At 35.3% G+C, this 26,312-nt stretch overlaps 1 protein-coding gene and 1 long non-coding RNA gene across 7 annotated transcripts; both read right to left on the reverse strand.

Moving 5' to 3' along the window:
* Positions 1-13,836: 13,836 nt before the first annotated feature.
* LOC104113417 (phosphatidylinositol 4-phosphate 5-kinase 7-like) lies at positions 13,837-26,061 on the reverse strand. 6 transcript variants are annotated; one of them, XM_009623583.4, is made up of 10 exons: positions 25,718-26,061; positions 24,013-24,052; positions 22,823-23,887; positions 22,563-22,730; positions 21,869-22,034; positions 20,733-20,843; positions 20,456-20,643; positions 18,033-18,187; positions 15,590-15,758; positions 13,837-14,429 (listed from the first exon to the last, which is right to left on the reverse strand). In XM_009623583.4, exons 2-10 carry the CDS (start codon positions 24,027-24,029, stop codon positions 14,150-14,152), a joined length of 2,319 nt encoding a protein of 772 aa, XP_009621878.1. In that variant the 5' UTR covers positions 24,030-24,052; positions 25,718-26,061; the 3' UTR covers positions 13,837-14,149. The 6 variants fall into 6 exon arrangements, with proteins under 6 accessions (XP_009621878.1, XP_070034551.1, XP_009621865.1 ...); XM_070178450.1 differs by having other exon boundaries at positions 23,981-24,052; XM_009623570.4 differs by having other exon boundaries at positions 24,013-24,098.
* On the reverse strand, positions 16,278-18,026 carry LOC138893798 (uncharacterized). Its single transcript, XR_011409058.1, has 2 exons — positions 16,479-18,026; positions 16,278-16,409 (listed from the first exon to the last, which is right to left on the reverse strand). It is a non-coding gene; the product is annotated as an uncharacterized lncRNA (long non-coding RNA).
* Positions 26,062-26,312: the final 251 nt, after the last annotated feature.

The raw sequence follows: 26,312 nt of genomic DNA on the forward strand, positions 1-26,312 counted from the left end.
ACAATGGTAGACTAAAATATACTATAATAGGTTAATGACAATTTATTTGAATGCTTTATTCCTCTTGTCTAGGGCTTGCTAAGGTTTCTAGCTTTTCGGAGTATTTGTAAAGTTCAGTGAGCTACCTTAATTGGTAAAGTTGTTGATGTAATTATCGAGCTCGAGTGGAATTATAATAGTTAATTAAAGGTTATATATATATATATATATGTTCGTCATTTACTTAATATTTTTGGATTAATCAAGATATGTGCAAACTGAAATAGAGATCATTCTTATAAATTAAAGAAGTATTTCTTGACGGAGGTTTTTTTGTGTGTATTTTTTACATAAAAGGGATTTAAGTTATATATAATACTAATAATGTAAAAAAAACTACACTATCAAACAATGTAATATAAGTGGCTATAATATGTTACTACTTTATTTTTTATGTTTCTTTGTCATGTTTGTTATGAAAAATTGCTTTTGTAGGTCAACTTATCTTGAAAGTATAAAATAGCATATACACTATTAGTTAACTAAGACACATACAACGCTGAAAAGGCATACAACGCTGCGTAATACAAGAAGGAAGACAATTGTGAGTGCTCGTGAAACGTGAATTTGTAATGTTACCATAAGATCTTATACTATACTCTTTTCTCATCAGTAACTATTTAAAAAGGGCAAAGTTTCAAATATGTCCTTATAGTATACGAAATTGAACATGTTTGCCATTCGTTAATACTTTAACTCAAATATGTCCCTATCGTCACATAGTTGGTCCATATATGCCATTAAAGTTGCACAGTTGGCCCATATATGCCCTTTTCGAAACGGAATTTACCCAAACTAATTAGCTCTTTCGTTAATTGTATTAAAGTGTATTACAAACACTATTTCCTTTTTATTAGTACTTTTTTTTCTTTACCTTTCTCTTTTCTTTCTTCTTTTTTCTTTTCTTTCTCTTTTTTTTTCCTTTTTCTTTCTCCCTTATCCGCTTCCTCCATTACTGATGTCTTCTCCATTTTCGTCACCAATTTCACTTGACAAAACTCATGAATTCCAATTACTAAGAAAATTCTCCCATAAGGTAATCAAGTTCCAATTTTACTGGCCCTCTAAATAAACGAAATTAAATTGTCCAAAAATTATAGTTTAAACTTTAAAATAATAAAAATATCTCAACATTTAACAATATTCAAAAGACCAAAATATTTAAATTATTTCCACAAAGATAATTTAATGATTAAAAGCCTAGAGTACAAGTTGTAATGTTATAAATTTGAGTTGTTAGTCTTTTTTCATCTTTTTTCAGCCGGATATTTTCTATTTTTTTTATTAACTATGTAAATTAGGGGTGTACATGGAACGGGTTGGTTAAGTTTTTTTCAAAACCAAACCAAACCAATTATATCGGTTTGGATTGTTCGGTTTTGTTGAATTTTTCGAATTTTTTGTTACATAAATATTATTTCAATCTTACTTTGTTAAATTTTTTAGAACTAAATATATGTTCAGTAAAAATTAAAAAATTGACAAACATATGATCTATAAAAATATTATTATGGGAGAATTTTCTTAGTAATTAAAATTCATGAGTTTTGTCAAGTGAAATTGGTGACGAAAATGGAGAAGATATAAGTAATGGAGGAAATCGGATAAGGGAGAAAGAAAAAGGAAAAAAAAGAGAAAAAAAAAAAGAACAGAGAAAGGTAAAGAAAAAAAAGTACTAATAAAAAGGAAATAGTATTTGTAATACACTTTAATACAATTAACGAAAGAGTTAATTAGTTTAGGTGGATTCCGTTTCGAAAAGGGCATATATGAGCCAACTATGTAACTCTAAGGGCATATATGAACCAACTATGTGACGGTAAGGGCATATTTGAGCTAAAGTATTAACAAAGGGCAAATGTGCTCAATTTCGTATAGTACAAGGATATATTTGGACCTTTTCCGTTTAAAAAATAAAAGTAACAGTATGAATTTTTACTTTGAGTTCATAGGTCATAGGTGATAGGAGTGTAGTTTCTAAAAGAATCAAAATTTTGAAAATCACAGTAGATATTATCCCAAGACGATTTCAAACAGAAGAAGTATTGTTTCCATACTCATAAAGATTAAAGAAGCTAACTGGATTACTCATCCTTATTAGGAGTAATTATTTTAAATTTTAGTAAAAAAGTTATAATCCATAAAGTCGAGGGTTCATTTTTAACCTTTTGAAAATTTTCTGAGGGGGTTAAGTATATTTATTCCAGTCTAAAATATCGTTAAGTATATTTATTCCAGTCTAAAATATCGGTACAACGTGCTTTTGACTTACGAAGAACTTAATTGTGGAAACTAACATTTAAGATTTGGATAAGTTAAAGTACATTGCTTAAACGAAAAGATAAATAAATCACTCGGTCTACAAAATTTATGGGAAAGAATAAAAGCTGTAAGGTAACGCCAAATGTAAGTGCGCAATGTAACTCGTCCACATATTCAAAGAACACTTACATGGAATCAGGAGATTAAGCTTCTGAAATTAAAATTTGGAAAAGAGATGCATAAATGTTTATAACTAATATTACTATATATATTTTTGTGAGTAATTTCAAAATCTAAAAGAAGAAAAAGAAATGGAGGAGTAGTAATTCTAAAACCAACATTCTCTCATGCATGTAACCATGCCAGTTCAGAATTTAAGTTTGATGAGTTCAATATTTAAAATCTTATTATTAAATTTATTGCACTTCCTACATACTCCCTCCGTTCACTTTTAATTGTCAAATATTCTAAAATAAATTTTTATTTTTACTTGTCACTTTTCGCATATCAAGAGAAAAATAATTTATTTTTTTCGTTTTACCCTTAACATTAATTACTCATTCCAATTCCTTTTTCAAATCCATTAAGGCTAAACATCAATTAATATGAGTATTATGATAAATTGTGCACTTTATTTATTATTATTTAAGGGGCGTAAAAAGTTCAAAGTGGACAACTAAAAGTGAACGGAGGGAGTAATACGTTGAGAATTTAATACGTACTGAAATTTATACTGAATTATGTTGAACACGTAAGAGAGATTGCAACATCGACCTATAACTGCAACGATTTGAATTCTAACAATTCTATCACTACTTCAATAAAAATTTTGTATTTCCATTAATCATACGAGGATACAATCAACCCTCTCTATAACAATCTTGTTTGTTCTGATATATTTTTGGGTTTTTATATTGAATGGTTGTTATACACCTATAACAACATTTGAGGTTTAAATAATTTTTTGCCGTTATAGATAAAAACTATCCGAAAATTAACTATTTTTCTTTTTTTAATGTTACATGTAAAAGATAAGAAAATTATTCAAATTTAAAATCTCAAAAGATATGCATATTTCACTTGTTAAATATGGAAGAAAGCTAATGCATTATTAATAAATTTATAACTAATTGTATAAAGATTTAAACTCTAAGACATACATTTTAAAGCTATTTAGGAAAATAAATCCTTTCAAGATTAATGGAAGAACTTTGTAGTTGTAGTTTGTTTCGTAAATTTTATTATCTTATTAGCGATATAACGCTTGAATTGGCGAAAATTTGTATCCAAATTTTCAGCAAAAGGGTATCTAATAGCTTTCTCTTGAAGACAATCTAAGAGCTTGCCCAGTAGAAAAGATATCATGTGCAAATCTTGAAATCTTATGTCTTATGCAAAATAGAAACTTTGTTCAATGAAAAAGATTGTGTGTATATTTTTAGATTTATTATTAGTAACCTTGAAGATTCTACATGGCTGTTATAGAGGGGTAATTTTACAAAGAGCGTTCTACTATAAATATGTGTTGCTGTTATAGGTAAAAAACTGTTATATAGAGGTAAAATATAATTTAAATAATCGATTGGAAAACTTGACTTTCATATGTTATATAGTAAGAAAGTAATTGTGAGACACACATGAGGTGGGGTAGTGGTCATAGAAGCATACAAAAAATAGAGCCAAAATAACAGTGTGTTCTTTTCTACAAATTTGGGTGCATTGCAAAGGAATTAAATTGAACCAACCACATCACCCATCGAATTATATCTTTCTATTTAATGGTAGGAGCAACGGTAAAGTTGGTACCGTGTGATTTATAGATTATGAGTTCGAGTCGTGGAAGTAACAATTAATATTTATATTAAGGCGCGTTATTTATATCATAAACTTGGAAGGCACGACCCTTCCCTGTACCCAGCGTGAACGGAGAATATTTTGTGCACCTATTTTTTTTTTTTCCTTTAATGGTAGGAGCGTTGCAAACACGAAGAACCAAAGAAGCGTAGCAATTTAAGAAGGTGATGTGTCATCCCAAAAAATCAGCCCTTTCTCCCCCTATAAATCAGCACGCTTGGGTTTCCCTTCTTCGTAGGGTTTTTGAGTAGCTAATCATATACTACTACTATTATACCTCGGGAGGAGAATAGGTTTAGGTTTTACAGTTAGCCAGAAGAGTAACACATGGTGAAGAAAAAGATAGATATGGTGAGTTTGAGGGGAATGTTGGCTGGCTCGACGCAACCACCCATTCTAATTGTAACTGGGAAGGGTGAAGGCATCGGATATAGAGTCTTGTTTGGGTTTTTTGTTTTTGTTTTTCCATCTATCTGTTTGATGATATGATGAAAAAACAGAACAAAGATTCACATAATGGGAGTGAAGGGGTCGGACCAGGCTTCATTCCTCTCAAACCATATTCTGCCGCTAAACAAAAAAACTTCTCTTTGCATAGTCTTACTATCAGGATTCAAGGATAAGTTACGGGTTCGGATGAGTTCAGCAACTTTTGCTTGGACCATATATTTGTTGTGCTAGAAAATTGATTAAATATATATAAATATTTAATTGTGAACCCAATAACTAAAACAAGCTATGAATTCAATGATAAGTTTAGAATCCATAAACTTCAAATTCTAGTTCAGCCTCCACATACCATCGTAAACATTGTTTTTCCATGTTGGTTATGATTGATGTTTCTTTTCTTTTTTTCTTCTTGAAACGAGATTGTGATAGTTTCATTTTTAATTTTTTTTTGTTTTTTTTGTTTTGCAGGTGTTGGGCTAGTTCCAACTAGATAGCTAGGGTTTCCTTGAAAGATACATGCAAATTCTATACCCTTTTTAGGGTTTTCGTGCTAGATTTCATCACCATGGAAGTCACTGCTGCTGCATATATATATATATATATACAGAGACAAGATGTGCATTTTGCTTGGCTAAAATATATAATGAAAAAATATTGTACTCTTTTTAATCATTAAGTGAAATTAAGGTTCTTTTTCTTGTTTAATGAGCTAGCTATGATGCAAAAGTGACATTATAATTAATCATTTTTTTTTGTTTTCCAATATATATATCTGACATAGAAGGGAGAAAGGGATAAATAAATGGATTAATTTCCATCTTAGTAAGGAGTAGTTGATGGGGGTATAATGGGAAGTAGGGTTATGGTTTCTTGTTTTGTTGGTATGATTAGGGGAATCCTTCACTTAAAGTAAAGAGAGATGGAGAAACTTCAAATTCTGTGTTTGAACAGTTTAGGTTTTTATGTAAAGTTTCTTTGAACAAAAACAAAACATCCCTATAATAGCCCCTATAGTCTGTTCCCCCACCCCTTTCAGGATTTCATTACCATTTTAAATTAACCTCATAGGAAAGGAAAATCAATCTCTTTTCCTCTCTGACAAACATACTCGATTTAAACTAACTCAACCTGATAAACAACAGGAAGGATCTGGACAAAAGAAAAATAATATATGGAGCATATTGTATTGACTCGAACTGTTCAGTTGGTTTAAAATACCATAACATAATGTTAAAGTCGTAAAATGATGGAAGCTCCAAATATTATATTGATATTGTCTGCAAGTGAATTTAGTTTAATTATACACTGATACTATAAAGTACTACTATATTACACAATCAGGTCACTTAAGCATCTAAATCTGCATAATAAGCACTTGATTGGTAATCTGATTAGTTATGCTAAGATTTAAGTTACTAGGAGAATTGGTTTTGTAGTCCTTTACAAAATTATTTTTAGTTTTATGTATTTTTTTTTTATAGGAGATCTTCATTTTTATAAATAACAGATCTTAAAATAACACACAAGAGATTTAAAAATGTTATTTTCTTCCATTCAAATTGTAATTAGCCGCAATAGATCATTTCCTCATAAGTGCCTCAAATGGGTACTCAAGTTCATTTTAACCAGGTTACCATTTAATGTTCGTGCCTCATAAGTGACCTGATTATATATGTAAAGATTTTTTTGACGGTTAATGCATAGAATATAAACTCAATATGATATCAAATTACTGCTTTATCGTGTCATTGTAAATAATTCAAATTGTTTTGCGAGTTTACTTTTAACATGTACTCATATACAAATACGTACGCGAACAAAAATTGGTATAAGCTGAATAAATCACTATGTTAATTAACTTCGATTCTATCGAATTTCGTCGGGAAAAGGAGTGTTATAAATTGATTGATGGAGTGAAGAGCGTTGCGTTACATCAAGTGATAATAAATGGAGAGACAGCATCCAAATGCTGAAGGTAATAAGCAGAGACCAGCTTTAATGGTTATGTTATTTATTGCACCACTATTTAATTCTAGTCTTTTGCCATGTTACGAGGAGGAAGGAGCCACAGCTAGTAATGTCTGAATGAATGAAAGACTGACTTGTTACTTTTTTTTTCTTTCTTTTTTTTCCCTTTGTGTGTGTGTTTTGACGAGAGTGGGCTGTTCTAGTGGTAAACACCCTTCACTTCCAACCAAGAGGTTGTGAGTTCGAGTCAACCCAAGAGCAAGGTGGAGAGTTCCTGGAGGAAGGAAGCCAAGGGTCTATCGGAATTAGCCTCTCTACCCCATGGTAGGGATAAGATCTGCGTATATACTACCCTCCCCAGACCCCACTAGTGAGATTATACTGGGTCCCCAGACCCCACTAATGAGATTATACTGGGTTGTTGTTGTTGTTGTGTATGTTGGGATATGTTACCGCTTGTTGATATTTGCCCCTTATTTTTGTTTCCCTTTAGCCAGGTTTTTCGGAAACATCATCTCTATCTTTACAAGGTAAGAATAAGATTTGTATACGCACTAACTTCTCCAATCTCTTGTAGGGTTATACTAGCTAGGTATGTCGTTTTTGTTATTGTTGTGTATGTGTTGTGGGTTTTGTGGGAGGGGGGGGGGGGGTGCTTGTGTAACTGATGAAATCAGTAACTGTCTTAATTTAATGGCTAAATATGGGGTTGTTGGATTGGAGGCATTGAATTAGAGCATTGAAGATGATGATATTTTAAGGAGAGGTCACTCTTTTCGAGTTTTTGAAAAGAGAAAAAGATTCGGTTGACATAGGTTTTAGCGAATAAAAACACGCTTTTATTTGTTGAGATAAATGTCTGTGATGTACTGAAACCAACATTTACATGATATATGAGTAAAGCTGGATTCTCATAATGTTAATTTGAAGACTAGGGTTCTTAGGCAAAGCATATATTATAAAAATGGTTTTTACTACTGCACAAAAATATGAAGACGACTAAGAACATATGAACAATATATAATATGGAAGTGGTTTCTCATGCGCGTTAACGATCAGAAGTTCCTTTGTAAAAATGTTAATATATGTGAATATAACTATCCAGACTATCTTGAATTCTTGATATTAAAATATGTTTTACATATCTATAATGAGTTCAGTAAGCTTCATTATGCGTGATTCATATAAAATTCAACCACTTCTGTTATTAAACTTCCAATTTTTCTCTTTCTTTTTCTGGGTGTAACTTATCACTCCCTTTATCTTGTCTATTGTATAACATACCAAAAGTAATGGTTAAGATTAAGAGTTTTCAATTGTTAAAATGTGTCAAAGTTTTTAGTAGACGAAAAAAAGAATTATTGTCACATAAAACGAAATGGAGCGAAAACTTGTTTTTGCTTATATTACCACTTTCGAACTCAACCGAAGTAAGATACTTTATGAAGAGAAATCTGTAATATGGCCAAATTTTCATGACATAATATCCATTATAACAAATTTGTAGATCATGACATTTGCCATGACATAATATCCATTATTAGGCCAAGGATTTCTTGCTATAAATAGAGGAGTTTCTCCTCATTTGCAAACACACCAATTCAAGAGCTTTTCACTCTTGTCTTTCTTTCTCCTCCTTTATTTCATTATAGAGTATTTTGTAAGAGAGTGAGTGTTGGGAAACACTTGTGTGAACCCTTTCTTTGGAGTGATCTTGTGAGGTTATTCTCTTGGGGTATTTGGGATTAATTAGAGTATTTACTCTAATTTTGTACTCTTGTTGGTATAGTGAAATTGCTCATCTCCGCTTGTGGACGTAGCTCACCTTGACCGAACCACGTTAAATTTGTGTCTTCTTTATATTCTTTAATTGCCGTTATTATCAACTTCCATTGTCTTTGTTATTGTCATTATACCGTTGTTTGGCTAAATTTCGCACTACCCGGATTCCCGATCCTAACAAATTGGTATCAGAGCCAGATCTAACCGGGTTATTTTAAATAGCCAAAATGACTCTAACAAAGTCTTATATTGAGAAATTTGACCGAAGTGCAAATTTCAAAATGTGGCAATTAAAGATGGAAGCTATCCTAATTCAGGATGGCTTAGATTTGGCACTGCAAGGAAAGGAGAAGATGCAGGATAAAATGACGGACGAGGAGTTTGCCGTCATAGACAAAAAGGCAAAAGCAGGTATTATTTTAAATCTTTCAAATGAGGTTTTGCGTGAAGTTGTAGCAGAAAGCTCAGCCAAAGGCATATGGGAAAAACTTAAAACTATATATATGAAAAGAACAGTAGAAAACAGGCTTTACCTAAAGCAAAAACTCTACACTTTTCGTATGGCTGAAGGTACCTCTATACTTACTCATCTTGATACTTTTGATTCTCTTCTTATGGATTTAAGTAACACAGATGCTGAAATCAAAGATGAGGATCAAGCTGTGTTATTGCTTGTTTCCTTACCCCAGTCGTTTAAACATATAAGAGATACTATGCTTTATCGAAAGGATAATATCTCTTATAAAGATATCAAATCTATTTTGAAATCAAAAGAACAAATAGATAGAGATATTACTGGAGAAACTAGTGGGAACCAAGGGGAAGGCTTATTCATAAGAGGTAGATCCAATAAGAAAGATTCAAGTAGTGAGAAACCTAAATCAAGGTCAAAATCCAGATACAAAAACGTCATGTGCAAATATTGTCATAAGAAAGGTCATATTATTTCTGAATGCTTTAAATTGAAAAACAAAGAAAAGCATATAGAAAAGAAAAATGAGCACAAAAATACTGACACTGCCGAAGCAAGTGTAGCTGCTGATGAGACTGAGGGAACTATTTTTTTAGCAACTAATAATAGTTTCAAATCTAACAATGAGTGGATTTTAGATTCGGGTTGTTCTTATCATATGTGTCCCAGTCGAGATTTATTTACCACATATGAATCTATTGGAGGTGGAGTTGTCTTGATGGGCAACAATGCTGCCTGCAAAGTTATTGGAAAAGGTACAGTCCGAATCAAAATGCACGATGGTGTGGTGAGAACTCTCACCGATATTAGACATGTTCCTGACTTGAAGAAAAATCTCATCTCTTTGGGCACTCTAGAATCTCTTGGGTGCAAGTACACAGGTGAAGGTGGAGTTCTGAAAATTTCTCATGGTGCTCTTGTGATCATGAAAGCACGCAGATCTGGTACGTTGTATACTCTTTTGGGATCTACTGTTACAGGTGCTGCTGCAGTTTCAATATCAGATAATCAGATTCTGACATCACCAAATTATGGCATATGCGATTGGGGCATATGAGTGAAAAAGTTCTTTCCATCCTCAATAAAAGAGGTCTCTTATGTGGCCAAAGTACCGGAAATATGGAGTTCTGTGAACATTGTGTGTTCGGGAAGCAGAAAAGAGTCAGCTTCAAATCTCCAGCGATTCATAGAACAAAAGGTACGTTGGATTACATTCATTCAGATCTTTGGGGTCCTTCACGTACCCCAACAAAAAGGTGGTGCCAGGTATATGTTAACTTTCATTGATGATTATTCAAGGAAAGTTTGGATTTATTTCCTGAAAAATAAAAGTGACGTTTTCTTAAATTTTAAACAATGAAAAGTTTTGATTGAGAAGCAAACAGGAAAACAGGTTAAGCGGCTTAGAACAGATAATGGCTTGGAATTTTGTAATGATGAATTCAACGAATTTTGCAAGAATGAAGGAATTGCTCGACATCGAACTGTGAGAATGATACCTCAGCAAAATGGTGTGGCAGAAAGGATGAATAGAACTCTTTTGGAAAGGGCTCGTTGCATGATTTCAAATGCTGGGTTGACAAATGCCTTTTGGACAGAAGCTATCTCTACAGCTTGTTATATTGTCAACCGAGCTCCTTCTGCACCTTTGAACTTTAAGACTCCAGAGGAAATGTGGTCAGGTACTCCTGCTAATTATTCTGATTTAAAGATATTTGGTTGCCCTATATACATGCATGTAAATGATGGAAAATTAGAGCCAAGGGCTAAAAAGTGCATTTTCCTTGGGTATGTATCTGGGGTGAAAGGATACCGACTATGGTATCCTGATCCCACGACACCAAAATTTATAATTAGCAGAGATGTAACCTTTGATGAATCCTCTATGTTACATTCTAGAAAAGAGTCTTCTAGTTCTTGTAATACAGATAAAGGAAAGAGTACACAGAACCAGGTGGAGATTGAGATTGGCATTCCTTCTAAGCCAAGCTCATCAACTTTGGAGTAAAATACAGTTGAAACTCCTGAAGTTGAGACAGAAGCTGAAATTCCTGAAGTTGAGACTCCTGAAGTTGAACCAGAAGAAGAGGAGTATTCTATAGCCAAATATAGACCAAGAAGAGAAGGTAAACAACCATTAAGGTTTGGAGATTATGTTGTATTTGCTTTTTCAGTTGCACAGAAAACTGAAGAAATTGGAGAACCATCAAAATATTCAGAAGCAGTTTCTGGTGCTGACTCAGCCAAGTGGTTGATTGCAATGAATGAAGAAATTGAGTCTCTCCACAAGAATGGTACTTGGTCTCTTGTGAAGCCTCCATCAGGAAAAAGAATTGTTGGTTGCAAATGGGTCTTCAAGAAAAAGGATGGCATTCCAGGGGTTGAAGATGCGAGGTATAAGGCACGATTAGTTGCAAAGGGCTATAGTCAGGTACAAGGAGTTGATTTTAATGATATTTTCTCACATGTTGTTAAACATAACTCTATTCGTGTCTTGCTTGCCTTAGTTGCCATGTATGATTTGGAATTAGAACAACTTTATGTTAAGACAACTTTCTTACATGGCGAACTTGAGGAACAAATATACATGCATCAACCCGAAGGATTTGAAATTGAATGAAAAGAAGATCATGTTTGCTTGTTGAAGAAATCCTTGTACGAATTAAAGCAGTCTCCAAGGCAATGGTATAAAAGGTTTGATTCCTTTATGTTGGGTCATGGTTATTCGAGGAGCATGTATGATAGTTGTATTTACTTCCGGAAGTTAAATGATGGTTCATTTGTGTACCTATTATTATATGTTGATGACATGCTCATTGCTGCTAAGGATTTAACAGAAATTCACAATTTGAAAAGTCAGCTGAAAAGTGAATTTGAGATGAAAGATTTGGGAGCAGCTAAGAAAATCCTTGGCATGGAGATCAAAAGAGATTGAAAAGCCAACAGGCTATTTCTGACCCAGAAGAAGTACTTGGAGAAAGTCTTGGAGAGGTTTGGCATGAAAGATGCTAAACCAGTTAGTACCCCTCTTGCTACTCATTTTAAGTTGTCAGCTGCTCAGTTCCCGCAGTCAGAGGAAGAAGAGAGGTACATGGCACAGGTTCCTTATTCCAGTGCAGTCGGCAGTATTATGTATGCAATGGTTTGTACACGTCCAGACATTTCACAAGCAGTGAGCGTGGTAAGCCGGTATATGGCTTGCCCTGGTAAAGCACATTGGCATGCTGTGAAATGGATTCTCAGATACTTGCGAGGTACTTCAAACACATGTTTGGAGTTTGGGAGAAATACTAACACTTTGGTTGGTTTTGTAGACTCAGATTATGCAGGTGATCTTGACAAAAGAAGATCACTGACAGGCTATGTATTTTGCATCGGGGGTTGCGCTATTAGTTGAAAAGCTACATTACAACATGTAGTAGCTTTATCTACTACCGAAGCAGAATATATGGCAGTGACCGAGGCGATCAAAGAAGTTTTATGGTTGAAGGGTCTATTTGCGGAACTCAGTTTACACCAAGGTGGTATTACCATTTTCTGTGATAGTCAAAGTGTCATTCACTTGACTAAAGATCAAATGTATCATGAGAGGACGAAGCACATTAATATAAAGTATTATTTCATCCGAGAAACCATTGCTGAAAGAAAAGTCTCTGTTCAGAAGATCAACACTAGAGGCAATCCTGCTGACATGTTCACAAAACCTCTTCCAGTATCCAAGTTCAAGCTTTGCCTGAACTTGATTAGCATTTATGAAGAATGATAATGGAATTGGGGTTTTTGCGGAGAAGGTGGAGCAAATTTACTATAAGCCGAAATTAGGCCAAGGTGGAGATTTGTAATATGGCCAAATTTTCATGACATTTGCCATGACATAATATCCATTATAACAAATTTGTGGATCATGACATTTGCCATGACATAATATCCATTATTAGGCCAAGGATTTCTTGCTATAAATAGAGGAGTTTCTCCTCATTTGCAAACACACCAATTCAAGAGCTTTTCACTCTTGTCTTTCTTTCTCCTCCTTTATTTCATTATAGAGTATTTTGTAATAGAGTGAGTGTTGGGAAACACTTGTGTGAACCCTTTCTTTGGAGTGATCTTGTGAGGTTATTCTCTTGGGGTATTTGGGATTAATTAGAGTATTTACTCTAATTTTGTACTCTCTTTTGTACTCTTGTTGGTATAGTGAAATTGCTCATCTCCGCTTGTGGACGTAGGTCACCTTGACCGAACCACGTTAAATTTGTGTCTTCTTTATATTCTTTAATTGCCGTTATTATCAACTTCCATTGTTTTTGTTATTGTCATTATACCGTTGTTTGGCTAAATTCCGCACTACCCGGATTCCCGATCCTAACAAAACCTAAAGAAAATGGCGAACTTGATTGGAGAATACCACATTATAAGTAATCATAATGATGCTAAATGCTCGTTTTGTATGTCTTTGGAAATCTCTCTTGATACAAACATCTGATCTTTATTACATGGGCTGGAGCCTTTAGAACTTAATTAAGAGAACCTCCCCTTTACAGGAGCCAATTTTATGACAACGCGCTAATTGTGTGCAGATCAGCTGATACATTAACAAATTCTTACTCTCTAGAATTACCCATCTATGATTGTTTAATCATGAGGCACACAGTTCTCTTGGCAATTAGCACCCGGCTGGTGGCGCATCGAGCTTTTTAGCTAGCGTCCATCGGCAGTAACTACTACGCAATTTAATAATAACATACTCCACTTTTTACAATGTCATAATTTTGTTAGAGTTGAACTTTTTGTCATTGGTTAGCTGTTTGGGGGGGGGGGGGGGGGGGGGGGAGAAAGAGAAGATATAAGAGGGAGAAGGCACGTATAATCTTTGGTGTAACAGAACTGATGAAGAAATAAAAGAAAAGATAGGATATCATTATCACTATCCTATCAAAACAGTTAATTTTCGACAGAGAAAGTTAATAAATGTTCTGTTAGAATCCCAATCATCTCTTCAATTTGTAAGATCAAGGAAACGCTCTTCGTTTGAAATAGAGTAAATTAGAATCTATCATCCACAACGAAACTGGAAGATTTGAAGCTCAAAGCTCAAATCTTTAAGACGAATTTAATTAAAACAGAAGAGACTTTTTTAGCTACAAAACTGTTGCTACTGTACAGAAAAACTATGTAGTACATTAAGTGGGACGGAATAAAACACTGAGTGGTGATAAAATTGCTTTCACTGAATCATGAAAAGCTTCTTTTCCATCTAGCTCTAATCAAGAAACCAGAGGGCCTCAGCAGGACAGAAGAAATATTTGCAAGTTTAACGAGTTTTCATGGCTCAACGGGGAACACTTTCTCCAAGAAATTGATGAAACGTTTCGAGTAAAGCTTGGGTTCAATTACAGAGACCGACATAGGATCAAATTGCAACGATTTGTAGGTATGCTCCAATTTCTTTTTCATGTTGTATTCCTGCAGTATATCAATTATTCCGAGATATAGAACAACATCATATACCTCAAAAAGTTCAACTTGTACTGAAGCTGCCTCATCCTGCATGAGTTTTTGGTTTGCTTGGGCTGGCATGTTTACACCTAATTGTACCCTTAACCTGGAAAAAACTGAGAGCTGTTAGACATAAAGTGAATTCAGCTTGACAGAAAATAACATGACAATGGCTCTTCTAATTCCTGAATGAAACTGATGAAGGTCCATGAAAAAACATGGCATGCTCGGGAAATGTTTTTTCACTCAATCACACCAAAATGTAGTGCATTTTTACTAGGACATCTGGGATTCAAAGATCAAGTAAACAAAGAGTAGAACATTTTTGAGCATTTTTCACTCGATCACACCAAACATGGCATGCTTGGAAAAAGCCGGTCATCCCTGTCTGTCTTTCGTTCCTTTCTACACTTTTTTGATAGAACCGTTTTTTCTACATTTAATTTGAGGTGTTTTGCAATATTTATTTAAGCACACGATAGTCCCTTTATCAATCATATCAATAGGATAAATCCTAACATCATAATGCAGCATGGTGCGAAACCAACATGGTGGTTTCCTTGAAGTCAGAATTCTGCTATGCAGTACAAGCTAGCCAGAAAGACTGACGGTCACATAGCCCATCTGCTGCTCTTCTTTCTATTCTCCATCACTTACCCTGAATAAATAGACAGACTAAAAATTCAAAGAAAGGTTTTGAGGTCTGACTCCTTCCTCTATAATTTCTTGTTGCATGGGTTTTTTATTCTAGTGACTCTCCCAGAGATTATAATATGGTCTTCTCTCCCCTTTTTGCCATCATCCCTCTTCGTATTTCTTAACCTATCCTATGTTCCTGACTTCCTGCTATTATCCTGTATTTTTTCCAATCATTTGTCCACCTTTCTCTCTGTACAATTCCCTGTCTTCTTGTTTCTAACATTCAACTGCAGCTTAAAACTTTCATGGTGGATTTTCTCCCTATCTCGTATTACTGACCTTTTCCATTTCTAGACAAGTAACATATAAATTCTCAAGAATTTCTCTGCTTATCTCTATTTTCTTCCTAAGAAATCTGTTTGGGTTTCTCTTATCTGTTGCAACTTCTCTGAGAAAACCCTACTGCTTGTAAATTATGTTTTAGTTAGATGTGCTACGACAGTCCACTAATTTTGAGAAGGCTGAAGTAAATCCATGCTTAGTGAAAAAAAGGTTGTCAGCGTACTTCTGATGATGGAAAGCATTTGTGTCAGCTCTAAACAGAGGATAAGAAGCAGATCAGGTTACCTTCCAGTACCCGGGACAAGAAGATCAACCTCCTTGTCACCAACGGACATGGCTCTCAGAGTACTTCCTCTTATATGAGGACCTGGTGTAGTGCTGACAGAACTGGGTTCATGAGTTACCAAAATCAAACCCCTTGGTGGAATTGAGAGCTCCCCCTGAAATATCCCACCTTAATTGAGTGGAATAAGAAGTCAATAAGCATTAGTCTAACGAGAAAAAAATTAGATGTCATCAAGCATAAAGAAGGAAGATTTCAGAAGAAAAGCTAATCACCATTGTCGCTGATGCCCGACCTCTCAAGATAAATAGATAAACAAATAAGAAACGACATGCATTAAAAGAGGACAAATATTGAGTGAAATAAGAAGACAATGAGCATTGGTGTAAGTAGAGAAAAGAAAAAGATGTTATCAAGCATAAAGAAGGAAGATTTCAGAATGAAAGCTAATAACCACCGTCGCTGACCCCCAGCCTCTCAAGATAAATAATAAACAAATAAATGAGAAACGACATGCATGAAAAGAAGGAAAATAGGAACTGACCCAGAGAATAGAGTAGCAACAATTCATACAGGCTTGCTAATGTACTGTTACGGAAGTTTTAGAACGCAAGAAGTGAAGCTTCCTAAGTAATGCCAGAAGTACAACTATTTTAAGTGATCGGCCATTTACAAGATAACAGAAGTCTATTTGCAGGAGCCTTGGGGGTATGCTCGTCGAGTTGAATGGAGCCCCATCCATAAGAAAGGATATGGATGACAGAAAAAAGGCAGAATACATAATTTACCACCATAACTATGGACCAAATCCCTCTGACATACCTTTTGTTTTTTAGAAAGGTAACATGAATATTCATCAGTGCCAAATTGGCACTTGGCTGTCATATTTACAAATACAAAAGGCCATTTTCATCTTACAAGGCTTCAAAAAGTTCAAAAAAAGTTTCTAAATCCTCTACATAATTCTCTTTACAGCAGAAGAGAAAGGACAAAAAAGCATTTCGTCTTGATTTTCTGTATAGAGCAAGAACTGTCTTCAAAACACCTAACGTTCCGTTCTTGCCATACAGTCCACCAAATGCATGGAGGAACCATATTCTACCATTTCTTCTGTCTGATACTACCTGCTGCATTCTTCCAGCTCCCAACAGATCCTTTGTATCTCTAGGCATTACAAATTTGATCCCAGCCAAGGACAAAAACAACCTTTCCATTTGACCACTGGAATTATTTTACACACTCAACCTTTTCAAAGTGTAGCTAAGACACACATCTTCGGTGTTTGACCACATTCTCCTAACAAGTGTGTTTCACGCACCAATCATGTTGTGACACGTGTTTTTTGTTAAAAGAAAAACCACTTAAAAGATACTCTATCTTCTTCATCTTCTCAAACAAAGACCGGCGCCGAGAATCGCGAGTCGCCGGAAAATTCCTCTCACCTTTTTTTATTACAATATCCAGCAGTCCCTCTGTTTTTAACCACCGAAAACTAAACTCAAAATAAACACAAGAAAGAACCTTCAATCTTTCACTCAAAAATACCAAATTTCTGTAACCCAAAACCTTAAAACTATGAACTCCTTTTCTTAACAATTTCATACCCTAACAGAAAGATCCATCACCATAGCTCATTTTCCTTCTCCAAATATACTCTTTAAACACTCCACTCACCAGTAAGACCCATCACCATAATTCCTTCGATCATCTACATACAAATCTGTCTCTTCAACTCTTAATTTTCCCCACACAAAAAGCACTGTAAATTTGAGCCACACCAACCTTTATCTCCAGATATGAGTCGTTGGGATCAATTAGAAAGGGGATGGAGGGTACTGGAGAAGAAGACTAAAGGGGAGGGTCTGTGAAAGTGAAGAAGAGGGCTTAGGGAAAAGGAAGGCACAGGGGGTTTCAAGGGAAGAATGGTGGGGGACGATGGGGTAAGGGAATGGTGGGGGACGATGGAGTGGGGGAAGAAGCCATTATATTTTTTAAAAACTAAAATAAAAGAGAATAAAACTTGGACCAATTTGGGACATGTGGCGCTTAAATAAGACCTCAGATACGAGTTTTTTACTTATTCATGCACCCCTTTTGCGTTTAATCTACCTGGTCAAAAGTGGTATGTCTTAGCTACACTTTGGAAAGGTTGAGTGTGTAAAATGATTCTTGTGGTCAAAAGATGGGTAAGAGGGATTTGGTCCATAGTTCCAACGGTAAACTATGTATTATGCCTCGAAAAAATAGAGAGGTACAACCAAACTTAATGACCACAAAATGACGGTGACGTGTTAATTTTAAGATGTATTAACCTTATTCCCTTATTATAGCAATTAACAACCAAGAAAGAAAAAGAAAACACACTGGAATCAGAAATACTTTTCAGCTTGAGGTAACACCATAATAAAGATTAAACCAAACAATAAGCTTATGAAGAGATTTTACCTTCATGCTCAGGATTAGTTTCTACATTGTTTTGAGAATCAGGTGGCTGTAAAAGAGATATCAGATTCTCAGGAGCTCTAAAATGTAACCCCAATAGAAGGCTATAGTCTATAATGTTCTGAGATTCTAAAAATCTGCAGTCCAAAGATAATTGTCTGCAAAAAGAAAAAGAGAGCGCCTTACTAAACCAAAAAAATAGTAATAATAACAATAATAATAATAAGAGAGAGAGAGAGAGAGAGAGCGCAATAACTATAGTTTAAAAAAGGACAACCTGAGAGTGGTGGTGAACTTTCTGTAACCAACAAAACAGGAATTAAGGAAAAGAAATGAACAGTCCTAAATAAAATTATCCATGGCATTCACTATAACCATAAAAGGGAAGAAAGAAAAAGAAAAAAGCGAAGATAAATTAGGACATGTATAAGACACTTGCTGGGAGCCAGAAATTCTTTTTTCTTTTAGATCATACTAATAAAAGTATCTAGTCATTCGCGAATTACTACTGGCGTTCAAGTAATCAAATTGGTAAATATGAGATCCATATTATGTACACAGCCAATGATAATTACTGAAGCTACGAGCAACAAGATTAAAAAACTTACAACAGATAGCTTTCTCTCCCTCCCTCCCTCCCACACACACACACACACACACACACACACATACATACATATATATATATATATATATATATATATATATATATATATATATATATATATATATATATATATATATATATATATATGTGTGTGTGTGTGTATGTATGCATGCATGCTCACGCACACACACATAGAGACGTATATATAAGGCATGTTGCATAATTTCTGACGTTTTATATTAAGTTTTAAACATACTCAAGGCAACAGCATATTTGGCTACCTATAGATATTCAATCAATCGACTACTGCCTCAATCCCAGTGGCATAGCCAGAAATTTTGTTAAGGTTGTTCAAACTTTGAATAAGCAAATAAAAATAAAAATTCCTATGAGTGAGTGCACCGACATTTTTTTTTCAATGAGTGAGTACACCGAACTATATTTTATTTTTTTTAAATCGAGATTCATTTACAAGTAGTCAGTCATTTGAAGGGTAAAACTAACATGTCTTGTGAATAAAAAAAAGGAAGGTACCAAACCAAGAAGTCAAGCTTAAACAAGTCATTACTTATCGAGTTTCGAATTGTGCGTTACTAGTACTAGGAGATTTCTCGATTATTAAAAAAAAGAAAGTGAGTCATTATTAGTGGTTTAGTGTTTTTCAAAATATATGTTACCGAAATCACTTTTTGACTTACTACCATGAAAATTAAATTTGCAGCCTAAAATTATTTTATAACTCAGCTTGAAATTTTCCTTTTTGATTTTTACTGTAAAGGAAAGCAAGAATAGAGGAAGGGTAGAGAGCAAAGAGAGAGAAAGCAAGAGGGAGAGAGACACTCAGAAAATTGTCAGCGAGGGGGTGGGATCAAAATTCAAACATTTTGTTCTGTACTTCCCCTTTGATTTTTTACTGTAAAAGAAATTAAAGTTGTAGCTCATTTTGAAGAGGAGAGAGAGATAGTTGGGTTCAAGCGTTTTTGTGTATGTTGGGCTCAAACGTTTCTGGGTCAAACATTTTTAGTCTATTTTTTGAAGAGGAGAGAAAATTCACATTCGTTTGTTCCTTAAAAAGAGCTTTTTAAAAAGGAGTAAATAAATGTGGCAGTTGAAGGGGAGCCTAGGAGCAACGGTAAAGTTGTCACGGGTTTGAGTCATGATATCAGCCACTGATGCAAGCATCAAGGTGGGATGCCTACATTACACCCCTTGGAGTGCGGCCCTTCTCCGGATTCTGTGTGAATGCAGAATGCTTCGTGCACCGGACTACCCTTTTTAAATAAATGTAGCAGCTGCAGATCGAACTCCAAACAACTTGGTCGCTTTGCGCACCCTTCACCGCTGGACCATCTATGTCAGTTGTTTTAAGGGTGTTCAAGCTTTATTATATATACAAACAAATGTAATATTTGATGTTTATACACTGTATAGTTATCACTGTAGCTCTGCCACTGCTCAATGCCAAATAAAGCTAGAGTTAGCTATAAGAATCCTATGTAACCATTCGGATCTGTTTGGATTTAAATTGTTGTTAATATGACTATAAGAAGATTACGGTGATTATGAACCTACTGCAATCCTCTTTCTTAACGTAGCCTATGGGTTGCGAACTAACTGGAGTTTAACTTCAGATATCCAACTTGTGAGAAAAAAATAAAAATCCATCATCCTCAGCAGATTAGTTTTGGTTTACAGTTGTAGTTTCAAATTACTTGCTCCATCTTCAAAAACTTCAGTAGTCAACCATTAAAGAGAAGAGACTACAATGAACTAGAATTTTTAACTCAAAATCGAAGGGGAAAACTAAACAAAGACTTACTTGAAAAGTGCCTCACGTAATAACTTGTCCATATGAAACTCATATTTCAAATCGAGGTCTTTTAATGTCGTCGCCTCATCAATACGATCTTTCTTTGTAAATCTCCCATGAGAAGAACCTTTCAAATCATAACGGCGATGTATTCTTAATTCCGTACAAAACATATTCCCCATGACTACAAAGCGTACCTGAGAATGAAATAAGTGAATACTCGACCTGAATGATGAGAAAAACTCATAGCAGCAAAGTACAGTAGGACTTATGCCTGATCACTAACCTTTTTTCCACGTTTCAATGATATCCTGTGCAGCCCAAAAACTTTTGTTATGAGTGTGTTGTCATGTTCCTTTACATGTCTATAGTAATCAGGAAGCATCTTGAGTAGAACCTACGTGATGGAAAGAGATCCCTGTTAACAACCTTTCAGTCCACTCTCAGTTTGTAATTGTTTCTGAGCAGAACAAATGGCACGGATTCATGATTACTTATCTCATTTATCAAATTCATCATAAGTACCACCTTCGGCATGGTAGTGAGAATAAAGAACATACATTAACCAGAATTAGCTGTAGTCTTGGCGGGTAAAAAACACTTTTCCAATTTTTTAGTTTCACCACTCATATGGCCTATCACACTGTAGAACGTGAAATTTGCACCGAAAACATCAATGATTCTATTTCTTGTTATTTATTTCATCTTTTTCCACAATGGTTTTAATTTTTAAAGGAAACCTTCCATAGCACATATGAGATAAAAAACAACTTTTACTGATCCCAGTAACTAAGTCAAACTCATTTACAGAAACTGAGTTTAAGGTCAAAGCAATCTACAGTTCTTTATCCACACTTAAGAAATGTTTGATTCAGGTGGTAAAATAGAAGCGGAAGGTATGGGTTGCCTTACACAAGAACTTTTTAAATTTGTCCAACACCGGATAGAACAGAAGAAGTATATCGCTTTTCCCTTTCCTGCTGTACTGAATAACCAGTTGATCGTCAATGCTACCTAGGAAGAGAACAGATAGTTTTCTCCCTCCTTTCCCCTCCCAAAAAATAAACATAGTGGTTATAGGTGAAACCAAAAAATGAGTAGGGTGGTGTCCTCCAACACCCCCCCCCCCCCCCCCGGGCTCTTTTGTTTCTTCCTAGTCTATGTAGAGAATTTCTCAGGAGGTAGAATGAGGGAGGACTATGGAATAGGGAAAGAAACAGAAGAAAGGGAGCACATGTATTTAAAACAGAAAACAAGGTCTGACCTTGACTTTCCATAAAGAGTTGCATCTAATTTCAATGTAAAGGCAACATCTTGCTTAATTTTGAGTTAGCATGAAGATCAGTAGGCATGTAAATGTCGGCACAGCAAGGGAAGGAGAAAACCTAAAACAGTTTAGTATGTTTATTTTCTTGTGCAAACCTTGAGCTCAGACTTCTTTAACGTCTTGATCACAAATCTATCATCCCGAGAAAGATAGAAAAGGCTGCCACTCTTTCCAGGAGACGAAAGCTCTCTCAGACCATCATCACCACATATGGACATCATATACTCTGCCGCATCCAGCTTGAACAACTCTCTCAAATATCTGAACATGACATTTTATATAGTCAGACAAATGACTCAAACTCTACAGTAACTCATGTAGAGCAACAAGAACAGAGAAGTTTTAGGTTATAGGGTGAAAGAAAATTATGAATTTTCAAGGGTGGAAAATCCATACACTTCTAACATTTTTAGGCTCTGGAGGAAGGAAATTCAAGACCCATGGCACAGAATACACTATGCTAAATCATAGCTGAAGAGTCCTGGAAGCAACGTTCAGGATGAAACGATCCAGAAAGAGTGAACAGACAGCAGTAGAGCCTTTTAACCCATTGAGGGAAAACATTCATACCAAGAAAATTTTAACCAAACATTTTTACATGATCTCATCAATCAAGTAGAATAAGTCCCTAACCCCCTCCTAGCAGTTAAGCAAAGTAGTCAGTTCCCTATAAAAGAGCTATTACCGGTTTAATCCAAAATTGTGTTTTGCTCCCTCCAGAAGGTCTTCATAGATGGAGAGTGTTAAAGAAACAACCAAGTGGCAGATATAAAATAAATGTGCAAGTACCTGAAAACCATAGGGCAATAGTCCTTCCAATAAAAATCGATGGAATGATGTGAAGGTGTAAATTGGGAACCCTTCCTGGGAAAGTACATTTTAATTCTAGCTTGATCTCCAAAATCTGACTGTCTCACTTCACGGATAGGCACAGGAGTGATCTTGCCAACAGAATACCTGTGATTCTGCCATATTAACAAATAGTTGTACGGTACCAAGTGGATTTTACCCCTCAAATTATGAATTAGAAAGGACATTGATATCCTTACCTGATACCAAGTTGCAAATTAAGCATCAGATAGTAGCTCTTACGGCCTTCTAGAAAGTACACACATGACCTCCTTTTTACTTCTTTTGCGTGAAACTTAATCCGTTGTTTACTTTTGCGAGATAGCCTACTAATATTTATAATCCTTTCTTTGATTAGGACTCCTTGCGTGTATTCTCTTTCATATGCCACAGAACCAGTTTCCAGAAAATCGCTTTTGTCATCAGAGCTTTGAGATAATACACTTGATGAATCACAGGCCAACATGTCTCTGCTGGAATCATCAAGGGCAACGTCTTCTCCCTGTGATGTAGTCCTCAGTGATATGCTCCCTGAGCCTTTCAGCAAACTATAGGAGAATCTCTCCGAAATACTACGGTTCACTTTCGGTTTCACAGACTCTGAAATAGTTGATGAAGTATGTGAGAGCTGCTTTTTCCTCTTCTGATCATGCCTATCACTGGTCTTCCTCAGAAAGCGATGCTTACTTCCAGCAGGATAAAACATTCCAAGTCCATCTTTTAGCCCTTTAGTCCACACCCCAAAGTAGTAACTTCCATCTGCAAATCGGTAACAGCCTGACCCATGTCTTAAACCATTCAACCAAAATCCATCAAAAAGATCTCCATCAAACCATTTCATAACACCTCTACCACACATTTTTCCATCTTTCCAGTTCCCAATATACATGTTTCCATTACTCCATGCATATCGACCGCTGCCTTCACGTACTCCCTCTTTCCAACAACCATCATAAACATCAGAATTCTGATACTGTTTTCTTCCTATCCCATGCTGGGTATTCATTCTCCAAACACCTCTGTATATTGAGCCATCAGACCCATTAAATATTCCAAAACCATGGAGGTAACCTCCAGAGAAATCACCCTCATATGAAGCTCCAGAAGGCCAAATAAGCCGTCCTTCTCCAGTCATTTTTCCTTCTTCCCAACAACCATCATAAACGGATCCATCTGACCAAGTATATTTACCTTTTCCATGAGGAAGAATCCCCTTGAAACTACCCACATAAGCATCTCCATTTGAGAAGACTTTTTCAGTAATGCTGCATATAGAATTAAGTAATTAAGTACTAATAAAAATCTATGTAGAAGACAGGCATAAAAGTTCAGGCTAAAAGAACCAGCATTGCTTATACATGGACGGATAAGGGCTCCAATGTGCAAGTACCTTCCACTGTCCTCCATGGCCTGTCGTAATCACCCGCAATCTGTTCAAAGTTCCTTAATTATGGTCAATGAACCCATCTAAGGAGCCTAGCCATAAGTGAACTACTTTGGTGAGCAACTTCAATAATTTTTATACCTCAGTTAGCACATTGCCATGCAATAATAAGAACAATAGCATAAAAAGTATCCAATTCAAGTAGCATAAAGTGCACCTGTACCTCTAACCACTTCACAAATTTAGTTAACAGCAATCATTATTCAGCTGATATTTCTGTATGAATTAATTTTTTTTTGTTATTTGGATAAGCACTCTACAGAGTAAAGGTTTTAGGATAAATAGAATTGAGGCAAATAGATACACTACAAGTTTAGTCAGTATAAGAAGAGAAGTTGAGGTGAGACTAGAGTCACTAGACGAGATTGCAATGCCTAAATGCAAAACATTCTAGAAATCTAGGCTCTATTTTCTAAGAGAATGGTATGATAGATGAAAATGTAACATCTAAAATCAAAGTAGCATGGTTGAAATGGGGAACCAGAGTATTTTGCAACAAAAGCATACTTACCTAAGTGAAAGACAAGTCATGTATAACACATTTAAATCTAGAAAGCTTGTGATGCTTGGATCACATTGTAAATAGTAAAGATACACCATTTTATCGTACTTAGATCACATAGCTAATAGAAGGATATACCATTTTAAATCCAAGTCAGAATCCTTGAAACCTTTTATGCATATCCAGAGATTGGAGCCCTTAATCTTGAAACACAATGTATCATTTGGTAAGTTTTAACTAAAAGCTAGAAGCTATTACATAAGTGACGGACTCACATATTTAACTTCATTGTTCTGAAACATTAGCCCATTGTATATAATTACTTTTCCATGAAAACCATACAGTTATTTTCCAGATACTTCAAGAACAACAGAATTTCATTTAGAAGATAATCTACAAAATAATATCAATATGGCAAATAATTTTTTTTGAAAAGGCAGATTCTCATGCCAGGACTGAAATTGCATTCGGCACCAGCGGTTCTGCAGAATAACCTAACAATAGACTACTACTCGTCAATCAACTTGTACACAAATCACTATGTAGAAATTGGAATCAACAACAACAACAACCCAGTATAATCCCACTAGTGGGGTCTGGGAAGGGTAGTTTGTACGCAGACCTTACCCCTACCCTGGAGTAGAGAGGCTGTTTCCGATAGACCTCGGCTCCCTCCCTCCAAGAACTCCCCACCTTGCTCTTGGGATGACTCGAACTCACAACCTCTTGGCTGGAAGTGGAGGGTGCTTACCACTAGAGCAACCCACTCTTGTCAATGTAGAAATTGGAATCAAACAGTACAATTTTGACAGCATTACGAACATATTTCTGCTCCTCATCTTCTCTCTATATGAACTTTCAGTCTAAATTTCCCTGCAAACTGACAATTATCTTAACAGTCGAAGCTAGTTGGCATCAAAATTAAAATCCTCAACAATAATATCTCTAACTGGCAGCTGAAAATGAGTGCAGAAACACAAACATTCAACTAATCCAACGAATTCATCAATAGACTCTACAAAAGGAACTACATAATTTACATTGAGAAAACACATCAACTTCGCATCATCTGATAACACAAAATAACTCGTCATTTAAATCAAAAATTGTCCATGATAAAAAATGAGCATCAAATATCGATTAACTCACCTCCAAATTGCACTGTATACACCGAACGATCGCCGAGCCCTAAAATCGTCAGCTACTAAAATTTAAAGTAAATTAAAAATATCAAATCGATAGCTACAGTGGAAAGCGATTTCGAATTGACACTTCAACTTCTTCCTTGAAATCTACCGCCAAAAGATTCACCACTTTCTCTCTCCAAATTAATCTCTTTCTCTCACTGTGACGTTACCTACAAGACTACAAAAGCTCTTCTATCAAAGCTTAGCCTTTCGGCATAGTTTTCTGTATATGACATGAAGAAATTTCTGTTTGTACTTTTTTGGATTTCAGTTTTACGGAAACACACACACTTACCTGAGAAAAGGCTACCGCGATAGGTATTTATACTGACGTGGGAAATGGGTTGCGTGGCGGCCGCATAAGTGACCAGTTACACGTGTTACGATCGTAGTGGTGAGCTACGGGGGATTAGTTTGGACGGAGTTGTAGCTGATTTGCTATTGTTGGCGTTAAACTGCTTGCCACGTAAAGTACAAAATAGTGGGAATTTGGGAATTAAAATATTTTCAAGAGAAGATATTTTAATTTGATTATTTAATGAGGGAATTGATTCCTC

This window comes from Nicotiana tomentosiformis, chromosome 1, assembly GCF_000390325.3.
Source record: "Nicotiana tomentosiformis chromosome 1, ASM39032v3, whole genome shotgun sequence".
NCBI lineage: Eukaryota > Viridiplantae > Streptophyta > Magnoliopsida > Solanales > Solanaceae > Nicotiana > Nicotiana tomentosiformis.

Bases quoted from the DNA above. Each gene is read 5' to 3' on its own strand.
- LOC104113417 (XM_009623583.4), bottom strand. The intron at 18,188-20,455 runs GTAAGTCTTTGT...TTCTTTTTGCAG, and splicing joins TTACGTGAGGCACTTTTCAA to ACAATTATCTTTGGACTGCA. The intron at 15,759-18,032 runs GTAAAATCTCTT...CACTCAATTAAG, and splicing joins AACTAATCCTGAGCATGAAG to GTGGGATATTTCAGGGGGAG.